The sequence below is a fragment of the Pseudonaja textilis genome, chromosome 8, assembly GCF_049901715.1.
Source record: "Pseudonaja textilis isolate UNSWEBS1 chromosome 8, rPseTex1.2, whole genome shotgun sequence".
Taxonomy (NCBI): Eukaryota; Metazoa; Chordata; class Lepidosauria; order Squamata; family Elapidae; genus Pseudonaja; species Pseudonaja textilis.
This window is the reverse complement of record NC_141997.1, coordinates 26,684,154-26,695,384: the sequence shown is the minus strand read 5'-3', so window position 1 is coordinate 26,695,384 and position 11,231 is coordinate 26,684,154. Positions and strand designations below refer to the sequence as shown.

Here is an 11,231-nt window from a genome sequence, read left to right as displayed (position 1 = left end):
ATGTTGGTGAACTTAATTCCAATGTATGCCTGATTTGGGGAAAGTAAGATTTATTAGCATAAAATATTCATGCACTAAAAAATTTACTTAAAACATATGAATTTAAGATTTTATTTTATTCAGCAAATTGGTTTATTTACACAATTGGGAATGCTGGTTGAGTTTTATCAGTGGAATAAAACAATTCTAGTAGAGACAATACTGAACTCCCTTTACACATCTCCAGCAACACTGACCAACTTTTTTCCTTACCTGTATCAGGAACATCAAGCACAATAGTGGAATAGTATCAAAAGACACTGGTATAACAAACCACTGAGGATCCAGTACACTGTGGGAATTTACCAATATATTTGCCAAACTTTTTTTTAAAGTTAGCAAAATAAAACCAGCTTTAATAGTTAGCATCAGAGTATAACTCTGAGATCAGCGGGTAGTAAAAATCTTATCAGACCATACATAATTAATAATAAAGTGATCTGATCTGCATCAAACCACTTTATCACAGAATCAAAACAGATAAGAATAAATTTATTCTTTAAAACAATGATCTGATAAGGATTTAACTTAACAGACGTTAAAATAAGAGATGCAGAGCACAGCCCCTATTAGAACAAGCTAACTATTCAGATGTGTCCCCCCCAAAAAAAAATCACCAAAGAAAATAAAAAAAAAACCACTTCAACATGAAGCTACTATACAAAGATTTTTTTCCCCAATTTTCATTAAGAGTTCGGAGCTGAAATTTAATCCTGAGTCTTTAGTGAGAATGAGAGTTTTGGCCTAGTTTTTCCCTTGCCTAGGATCATTTTTTGTTCTTCCTTTTGTTGACGTTGTCTTTCTTGTTCTAGTTTCATCCTCTCCTCATGAATTTTTCTTTGTTCTTCAACAATTTTCAATTGTTCTTCAGCCTGTAACCAGAAAACAACAGTTTAGATTATATTGGATACTCCTTGCATAACATTACATAACTTTGGGGAAGTAGTGTAAATCCATGCAACACCCATAAACCGTCTTGGATTACTCAAAGAAAAATAAGTCATTTTCACTTTGTTTCCTATCACAATTTCATTTAAAAAATGAAGTGGTGCCAAGACACAGAATAAAAACAAGAATTAAAACGAAACTGAAATGAGGAAGCAAAGTTAAATAATGTTCCAATAGAAAGTTAGGAAAACTATTTGAAGTATAAAATCAAAAGTAGCTAAGAAATGTTCTCCCAAGATGCTTGAAGTTTAAAATCATACAGGAATATCATCACTAAAAAAAATCATTTATCTATAATTTTGTTAATTCATATTTTAACGAGATAACTATAGTTTACTTAATTTATTTTGCAATAAATCATAAGATCATACCAAATCTATCTTGATAATGTTTTATAAAGATAATATCAAGAAAAAATTTTTTATGCTAAATCTGAATATTCTGAATATTTTTTTTAGTGATGATATTAGGTTATACAATTATTGATTGATAATATGAGCTATTATGTAATATAATTATATTAGTGACTAGGAAATGGATGCACAAAAAAGTGGTAAACCAATCGATGCACTGTATGTAAATTCATGAAGAAGGAGGATATTTTTATGTTTTTTGTGGTATGTTTATGTTGTCTTGTTGTTAAAATAAAAAAAATTTTTATAAAAAAAAATCATACAGGAATAGATTGCTTTCTAAAATGATGTAGGACCACAATGATATTAAAAGACCAGCTTTAACCAATCTATCTAGAATTAATTTGTGCACTGGAGTATTTCTCCTATATCCCTAATTTATGAATTCAACCTACAGGGTCAAGTATGATCTGTGATAGAGCTGCTAATGCAAATTAAAAGCTAGGAGTTAAGAATTCTAGCATGAAAGTTAAGAATTACTTTATTTAATATTTATATTGTGTTTCAAATTTTACAGCTTCTGTAAAAAAAAAGGCTATGGTTCCCAGGAAGAAGCCATAGGGAAGGAAGTCACAATATTTTATGAGAAAAGTGAATCCAAACATTCATCATTTGCAGTCATATTGTCACCGTGGCTTTTTTTTTTGTAACAATGGAGAAAATTATCCATAAATACAGAGAAATAAAATATGCATATTATGGATAATCTGCAGTGTTTGAAACAACTGCAGATGAGATTCTAAGTTTAAGAAACACTGAATGAAACTAGAACAAAATTTGAATTCATTTTCATTTAATGATACTAAACTAAAATAACTATGCAACCATTCTCAAGTCCCATATTTAATTATGTTCTCTTAAAGGGACAATGCGAAAGCTGAGTGTTTGTCAATATCTCATGTTGACCACTTTTACTTTTGCTTCTGTACAGGTGGTCCTTGACTTATGACGATAACAAAGCTCAGAAGTTCCATCCCATGGCATGACAGTCATTAAGACACACATGACCGATTTTAGCTGTCATTAAATGAACCATTGTCCCCAGTGAGCAATTTTTGCTGTAAATGTCAGTTTCTGGCAAAAAAACCCGTTCATAAATCAGTCATGTGGCCCATAAATGTAGGCCAGTTACCTAACATCCAAACTATAACCATGTAACCAGGAGGATGATACTGCCATCAGAAGTGTGAATCTAGGTTGTAAGGTATTTTGGGGAAGGGTACATTGTAACTGGTGATAAATTTAGACAGTGATTGGCTTCCCAATATTTCTAAATCGGATTTCAGGGAGTGAGAAGAGAAAGATTATGACAACTTCCCAAGAAAGAGAGAAATACTTTTCAATCAAATTATGGGCCTAAGAATTGGTGACATTATGTAATCTTAATCTGTAATTAATGTTCAGTAATCCTACTCCATCTCCTGTATGAACTTACTGATTTATCTCTCAATTGTAGTTAAAACTAACTTACCAATTTAGCTTGTGCTTCTGCGATTTTTCTGTTATTCTCTTCTAGTATTCGTTCAAGTTCCTCACGCTTTGCACGCTCTTCCTCCTAAAGGGGAGGATAGGGTAAGATGTTAGAAAAGTAAAATACTCACTTAGCCATCTGCACTAGTCTTCCTAGAAACTCCTTCTGCGCGCTGACTTAAAGGGACAGCTTTATAGCCACCCTCTTGTCTTTCAAACAGCAAACTGTGCAAACACTAAAATTGGTCTCTAGCTCTAAATTTAAATCATCCCTCCCAATCCAAACAGCAACCAACTAAACCCTCCATAATCACAGAATCCTAGCCAATTATTACTAGCATTTTAATATCACACAAATCAACAAGGACAACTACAAAACTGGATAGCATTTACCAAATTAAAAGAGTAATATTTAAAATATAAATAAAGTGAATAGTTTGTCTCACCAATTATGTATACCTACGCATTCTTTACCTATACTCCTTTAATCAGCATTAAAAGTTGAATATTTACTGTCTTGTCCAGTGTCCTGCAGAGTGTGCTCCTCGGCTGCCATACGCGCCAGCTTCCTCTTTAAAATGATTTGTACTGTTAGCTTGGCAATGCCTGCATCAGCAGCTCAACCATTTATAAAGAAACAACATACAAGGAAGGCTGAGCTGAAGAATGCAGATGTTTACGGTAAGAAGGAACAAAAAATATGTAAAACATTCCTAAGCAAACAATTAATAAGAAAAATACATTTACTGTTAGCAAAAAGTACAAATGGTAATCCATATTCTGTAGAACTATGGGCTTCCTTTATGGGCAAATGGACTGAACATCCGAAAGTGTGACAAGTTTAAAGACAGTATTAAACTGTCCTTCTACCATTTAAACTGGTATTCAGGAGTCCATTAAAAGTATATAGAAATCAAATCTAGGTTTCTTTTTATAAAAGTTTAAAGAAACTTGGTTATGCAACTCATAAGCAAAATGATTGCAAGAGTAATTTCAATTAGCATAATAAATATTCAGGTAATTTTATATTTGGCAGTTTTTGTAAACAGCCTGAGGTCTGCACAAAAATATAGTTTAATAAGAACAAAGCAAGTATTTGAAGAAATATTTCTTGCTATGTCTAGTAACCAGCTACAGGTTCGCACCCTTCACTCCAGGAATTCAAGATTATGCTCCACAGTAAAAGTCCTAATGTGACCACTCACTGACTACTATTTAATCTGCTCTTAGAATGGTGAGGAACCACGATTTCAGCCAAAATCCATTTGAATTTTCAAAATTTTTTGAAATCTTACATAATTCAGCATTTATGTAAAGCCAAAATCTTGATTTGTAGAATTAAAATGAATTTTCATCACATGCATTTTTAATTTTTTTAATCATATTAAAAAGTATCTTATTAAAACGTCTTTCCTATTATCAACTAAATTGATTAAAAGCAACTAATCAAATCATAATACAGGAAAATATGGAGAGTATTGTTTAACTCAGCACTACTTTTAAGAAAGTTTTAAAAGAACTTTAAAATTTGGGGATCCTGGAGTGATTAGTGCTGACAAGCATTAAAACCTCCAGTAGCAAATTACTGTCTCACAGAAAGACATTTTCAGCTTCTGCTCCAGCTGCTGACAGAAGAAGTCACATGTTTAGCTCAACTTCAGACAAGGACAACCTGCTCTTTTACAACTCTCTAGTCTAGAGAAAAAGAAGGAGTTGTTAATAGCACTGATAAAAAAATGGATCTCATGAATTTGGCATAGGCCTTTTCTGAAAGTGAATGGGACCACAGTTCCAGAATTACTCCACTGTGTAGTCAAGAGGAATGCATGACTGCCTTAGAGGAAAAACAAGAAAAACTCTTTCGTTAAAATAAGGCATTGCAGCTCAATGATGGACCCTGCTGTTATTATTATTTTTTTCTTGCTGACTGAAGGCATAAAGCCTCTTACAGTCTAAATAAAACAAAACAAATGAAGGATACAAAGTCACAGATTGTTCAACCCATTCCCCCAGTTAAGAAAGAACTGTGGATATATCCTGCAGCCATGGCAAAAGTTTCAAACAAGTCTCAAATAAGTAGGCCAGTTCCATTAAAATTCAAGTATCCTTTCACAGGTTTTGGAAGAATGTTTGAGGTATCAGTTAGCTCCTCTGAATAAGTTAGAAATTAGGTTTCGCAGCAATGCAAGTTTACACAAGAAAGGAATTAGATTTGCTGTATTCCATCTCCTTCTCAACGTAACAGGAGGCACAACCCAACACTGAAAGTTTTGCCATGGACTGTCTCTACTTTCCAAACGACCGAGCGTTACCTCTCTGGCCTTTTGTGCAGCAAGTTCAGCTTGTCGCTGTCGCTCGAGTTCTTCGAGCAACTGTTTTTCCATGATGCGCTTAGCCTCCTCCACCCTGCGGAGAACTTCCCGCTCAATTTCATCTTTCCGCTTCTCCAGCTCTTCCTCCACTCGCTTTGCTACAAGTTCCTCCACTCTTCTGGCGGTCTCTTCTTCAATAAGTTTCTCTTCTATTTCTTGTTGCCGACTACAGAGAAAGAAATATATAGATTTTCAAATGTCAAGAAAATTAAATTCTTCATCACACTTCAGCCATAGCCTGTTGCATACATCATGCTTACACATTGTAACATGCAAATATTGAGCGTCTATGTAATAAAAAACTAGGAAATAATTTTTGGGAACAAAAATACTTACAGGAGGAGAAATATAAGATTCGAAGCATTGCTTTCCAAATGCAATTGCATAAATCTTTAGATGGACCAAGCACTTTACAATTTATAAGCATATTTATTGTTAAAATTTATCAAAGCCAAAATAAAGACAAAAGACCATGATGGATATACTTTATAATACCAAAAATAAGCATTGTCTCCAGAGGCCTAATGAAAGAATAATGGAATAGTAGAATGTGTTTCACAGAAATAAATTAACATCTCTTGAGTTATAATATAGAACTCAAGTTTTAAAATCTAGCACTTCATGACAACATCAGAGAACTTATTTCACGCAGTGAAATGTGTTGTCAAAGCATTACAGTCAAACAGTAAGGTAGTTACCAATTATTCAATAAGACAAAATGCAAATGTAATGCAAAAATTAATTAAAAATTATTAATTTTAATGAATTAAATGTTTTTAAAGAATCATATTGAATAAAACAATCAACCCATCATTAGCCAGACCTGCAATTTCTGTCTATTGTTAACATTGTTATATTAGAATAAATTCTTTCAAACACATAGTAGATGCTATAGACAGGAATATATTACTGATGTGATTTATATTCCTAATTTTTACCATGACATAAAAGCAAGGAATAAATTTAGACTGGAGCATAAACTCCTCAGATTGTAATGAAGCATATTAAATATTACCCAGTTAGGGCTCCTTGGTGCTCTTTGATCCCACTCCCTACTAGCACTGATGTTACCTAGTTTGAGTAATGAAATGTCTGCAAGAAAACAGCCATGGTCCGAGAGCATCAAGGAGACTCTCATTTCAACCCTGAATAGAAATATTTTCCTCTAAATGATACTTTGTAAATTGGAATTGCATTCATTTTGATACCTCAAAGTATTCTGTGCTCAATAAAAAGCAAAGCAGGTATTCTAATAATGTATTGTTGCCCACCTATCTTTTAAGTCAGTTGTTTTCCTTCACCTTTTTAATATTTAATATTTAACCTTGTTTTAAGCAACTGTAATGTCAAATATCCAGACACTGATTTTGACAGTATCAAAATGCTAATCAACATTTGTTACCAGTGATGTCTACTAAAATAAACTCAGTCAAAATTTTAATGACTTAGTATCAACAGGCCATCTCAAGCCCTGACATTCCACATTTCAGTTTGAATTGGAATGCAAACTTCTCATTGTTATGATAGAAACTGACATTTTAATGCAAGCATTGCACTTCCCACAGCAATGTTACACAAATCGCAAGACTGATGTAGGCCTTCTGTCAAAACGAATCTGGCAAACCAATATTATAAATATAATCTAAAACAACATAATTGTTTACACAGCGTGAACTCTTGCCTTTCCACACCAAGTTAAAAAAGTAGGTGCATTAATCACAACAGCTCAGACTACACTTTTTATTATTTATTTTTTAAAGAATTGAAGTACACTGGGGTGTATTCATGGAAGGTGCTCAGCAAGGTTTATTAGGAATTAGAAATTTATTTGTTTAATTAATTTAATTTAAAATTGCTTGCTTATTCACCCAAGGCGACTCAAGGTGGCTTACACAATGTAAAACCATATTTAAAACAAAAAATAAAAATAAAAAACAATAAAAATTAACAAAAAGAATAAAATAAATAAAGTACAATTCATTTATCTGAAAAAATAAATTAAAAAAATCACCCCCCAACTCCCATCCACCTCACTCCACCGACAGTTCACACTAGCCATTTGATGGGCTCCATCCCACTCTGGGTTCCCCAGGCCCGCTGGCAAAACCAGGTCTTCAGTGCCTTCTGAAAGAGGGCTAGAGTGGGGGCCATTCTAATCTCTGGGAAGGATATTCCAGAGAGGGAGCCACCATGGAGAAGGCCCTTCTTCTGGGTCCTACCAGGTGTATCTCCCTCAGGGATGGGACCCGCAACATCCCCTGCCTCCCTGCTCTAGTGGGTTGGGTAGATGTGACCGGCAAGAGACCTTCCCTCAGATAACCCGGACCCAAGCCATGAAGGGCTTTAAAGGGGATAACCAGCACCTTGAATTGCACCGGAAGCAAATCGGCAACCAATGAAGCTCCTGCAGTAGAGGTGAGTGTGTGCACACCAGGGTAGCATTCTATAAAATGCTATTGTACAAAAATTATCAGTGTACTTCCCTAAGTGTACATATAGATAGTAACAAAATTGATTGTGAAAAACCAAAGAAAATTTATCTTAATGCTCAAGGCTATGGCAGTATACAAATAAAAAAAAATTAAAATGAAGTTTCCTTTTTATAATAATGCTAATCCTAATAGCAGATTGAAAATGTAGATTGAAACCATCGTGCTAACTCTTGTTCAATATAGCCAGGCTACTTCCTGTCCCTCCCCTTTTCTTCTTTACTAATACATTAAATATGGTGCTCAAATAAAATTTACTAAGGAAGTATCAGAATCTTGCAGACAAAAGGAACTGCAAAGTTTGCAGTTAGAAAATTGTGATTATTGCTCTCAGAAAAAGGGAGCAGACTGGTCAAAATAGCTAAGAATTGTCGTTGAATTTAATATAAATTTATTGTCTTAAACAATTCTATCCTTAGCAACAGAAATGTTCCTGTACTGGGAAATAATGAAAAGTTAACAATATCCTTGAGTCACATTCAAATTTCTGATGAGTACACAAATAAGGTCCAAGTTTTTTTTTTCCAGGCAACAACATGGAAGCATGGTTTGACATCTTCTCCCTTCAAAGATGGTTTTCCAATCGACAGCTTTGTTGATCTCCTTGTGGTCGCCCATCCAAACACGAACCTGGTCCAAATCAGATCCTTTTCATTCCTCCCCACTTACCTTTTTTGGCAGGTTGCAACCAAGCCATCACATTTGCTACCCAGCATCCCAGGCCTAATCCAGCAGTTTCCCCACCGTCGGTTTAACGGCGGATGCGCATGCCGATTTTTGCATCGTTCAGCTGCCTCCCGCCGACCCTTCAGAAACCGCCGCCCGTCCATCCCGACCGATGGAGCCAACCCCGGCCATCCGGCCCCGCTTACATTTTCCGCTGCCGCTCGAACTCGGCCTTCTTTTCCTCCTCCTCCCGCTTCTGCTTCTCATCGAGGCTGCTTCGCTTGCTGACCGTCCTGCCGAAGATGTCGATGCGGTCGGGCGGGGAGGAGGCGCGGTCCCGGTCGCGATCTCGGTCGCGGCGGGAGGGCGCAGTGTTGGAGCGAGACCTGGAGCGGGACTCCCGCCGGCGACTCCGCTTGCTCTCCCGCGACTTGGAGCGCTTGCGGGCCCGCTCTTTCTCCCGCGAACGGGACCGAGATCGGCTCCGGTTCTTCTTGTTGTGCTTGGAGCTCTTGACACGCTTGGAGTGGGACGAGCTCCGCGAGCGGGAGCGGCCCATCCCGAGCGCCTCAGCAAACGCCGGTGTGGCGGTCCTCAGCGCGGCCCCAAAGGGATCCACGCGGGGGCCGCTGGGTGCACCACGTCCACCTCGCGGGCCCCTCGGCACAGCAGGCCCAAGGCCCGGCGGCGACAGCGAGACAAGATGGCGGCGGCAGCCCGACTCTAAGACGGGGGAATTCTCCTCCTTCCTCCGCCCCAGGATCCACCGCGCTCGCCCACAATGCACCTCGACGGCGCGCCTAAGAAAGGGAAAGCGCCGCAGTCCTCTACGGAAATGCCCGAAGAGGAAAAGAGCCGGGGTTTTCCGGAAATAGCCGAATATGCGGGGGAATGCTAAACGGAGCAGGGAGGCGGGGCGGGGGGGAGGATGGCGACGGTGATGCTCGAGTGATTTCGCGGCTTACGGCCTGTTACGGAAACACCCGAGTGTTCGAGTTCTGGCGAGAGGCGGTTTGAGAACGCCGGGGAACGGGGACAGAACACGTGAGCGGAACGGAAGTTCGAAGCGGCAATCCTACTTTGTTTCAAATATAATCACAAGTACAATAATAATATAGGAGAACGGCAAAATGCATAGCTGCATTTGCCCCATAACCAATGTATGCCAGTCCTCGATTTATAACTTACTAAGCATGAGGCTCTCAGTGGGATGTCCATTTTCTATGTACTCCCACCAGTAACTATGCCTCACTGAGTTCATTTTAGTTTGAATTGAAAGGAAGCTTATCTACAGTTACACAAAATACCAACTTTCGTTTTCAATTTGTTTAATAAGGTAGAAGTTAGCACCCACCCTCTCCTAGGAAAATGAAATATCCTAGGAAATATTAAAAAGGCAGAATATTTCCCCTAAAAAGAACAGAAACTCAGAAGCAGAAACTAACCTCAGAAGCAGAAGCTCACGACCACCTTTATTAAGGCCTGGGTCAGAGTATTCTACATAACAAAGGCCTCTGCCCATCTCATCACCTGGCCTGGGAAGATTGCATCAGCCAGCACTCAGGTGAAGCCATGTGGTCCAGACAAAGCCTACAACATTAGCTAAGGGCCCTGGGAGTCTGACAGCCAATGAAATACACGTCATACAGGAACACTAAGGTGGAGCCCAACAGAAGGTATAAAACAATTGCACTCTCAGCATCTCGGCCCTTTCCTTCTTTTCCTTCACCCAACCTCTTGAAGCATGTGATTGTCCTTTTCAATTTGGAGCTCCAAGCCATGTGGTCCTGTCCACTATTAAGCCATCTTTCCAAACAGCCTCCATGTTTCCAGTTTGTTTTTCCCCCACTTGGAACTGAACCCAGAAGGATATTTCTTCCAACAATTACTAATAAATGCCTTGGATTCCATGTGGAGTAGACTTCAACATTTGCTTGCCACAGTTCATTTAGTGACTGAAGTTATAGTAGCACTGAAAAATTTCTCACACTTATGACCGTTGCACCATCCCCATGGTCACGTGATTTATATTTGAATGTTTGACAATTGGTTCATATCTTTGATGGTTGTGATGTCCTGGGGTCCTTTGACCTTTTGTGACCTGGCAAGCAAAGTCAATGGGGAAGCCAGATTCACTTAACCACGTTACTAACTTAACTTCAGCGTTTCACAGAACAAATGTGGCAAGAAAAGTCGTAAAATGGGGTGAAACTCACTTGAACAAATTTCTCACTTAGCAACATAAATTTTGGGCTCGGTTGTCATCGTAAGTTGAGGACTATTTGTACTCATTATCTCACATGGAGTCTTTTTTTTTTTTCACCTGAGTCTACAGGGCAGCTTAACAATTAAAAAAAAAAAGACCAAAGGGCTCTCGACTGTCATTCTAACCCAAAGCCTGAAAGAATAGCCTGGCCTGGGATGTTATTTTTATATTTATAGGATGCATTGTTTCTATTTCTAACCTCAGGTTAGCTGTCTGGGTGTTCCAAAAAGGGTGATGTAGGGATAACCGTAACCCTAAAGCAGATACCTAGACATGTAGACATCTAGTTGTGTCAATTTGCTATTAAAAAAACAGCATACAAACATAAAGAAGATGGTATGTTTGCAATCTTTATAGTTAATATCTGTAAATCACTAAGTTTATGAAATGTCAGAGACTAAGGATGAAACTCAGCAGATGGCCATTTTCTATGTACTACAACAGAAACAATGCCTATTTTAGTTTGAATTGAAAGGAAACTTATCTACTGTTACAAAAATACCAACTTTTTTTCCAATTTGCTTAATAACTAATAATGCCTTGGATTCCACGTAAAGTAGGCTTCAAA

General features: G+C 37.8%; 1 protein-coding gene across 2 annotated transcripts; it reads right to left on the bottom strand.

Annotated features, from left to right (window-relative positions):
- Positions 1 to 97: 97 nt before the first annotated feature.
- ARGLU1 (arginine and glutamate rich 1) lies at positions 98 to 10,916 on the bottom strand. 2 transcript variants are annotated; one of them, XM_026708410.2, is made up of 4 exons: positions 8,604 to 10,916; positions 5,183 to 5,408; positions 2,872 to 2,955; positions 98 to 911 (listed from the first exon to the last, which is right to left on the bottom strand). In XM_026708410.2, exons 1-4 carry the CDS (start codon positions 8,954 to 8,956, stop codon positions 747 to 749), a joined length of 828 nt encoding a protein of 275 aa, XP_026564195.1. In that variant the 5' UTR covers positions 8,957 to 10,916; the 3' UTR covers positions 98 to 746. The 2 variants fall into 2 exon arrangements, 1 of the variants encoding a protein (XP_026564195.1); XR_015744582.1 differs by having other exon boundaries at positions 872 to 911; positions 2,872 to 3,441.
- Between the last annotated feature and the right edge of the window lie 315 nt (positions 10,917 to 11,231).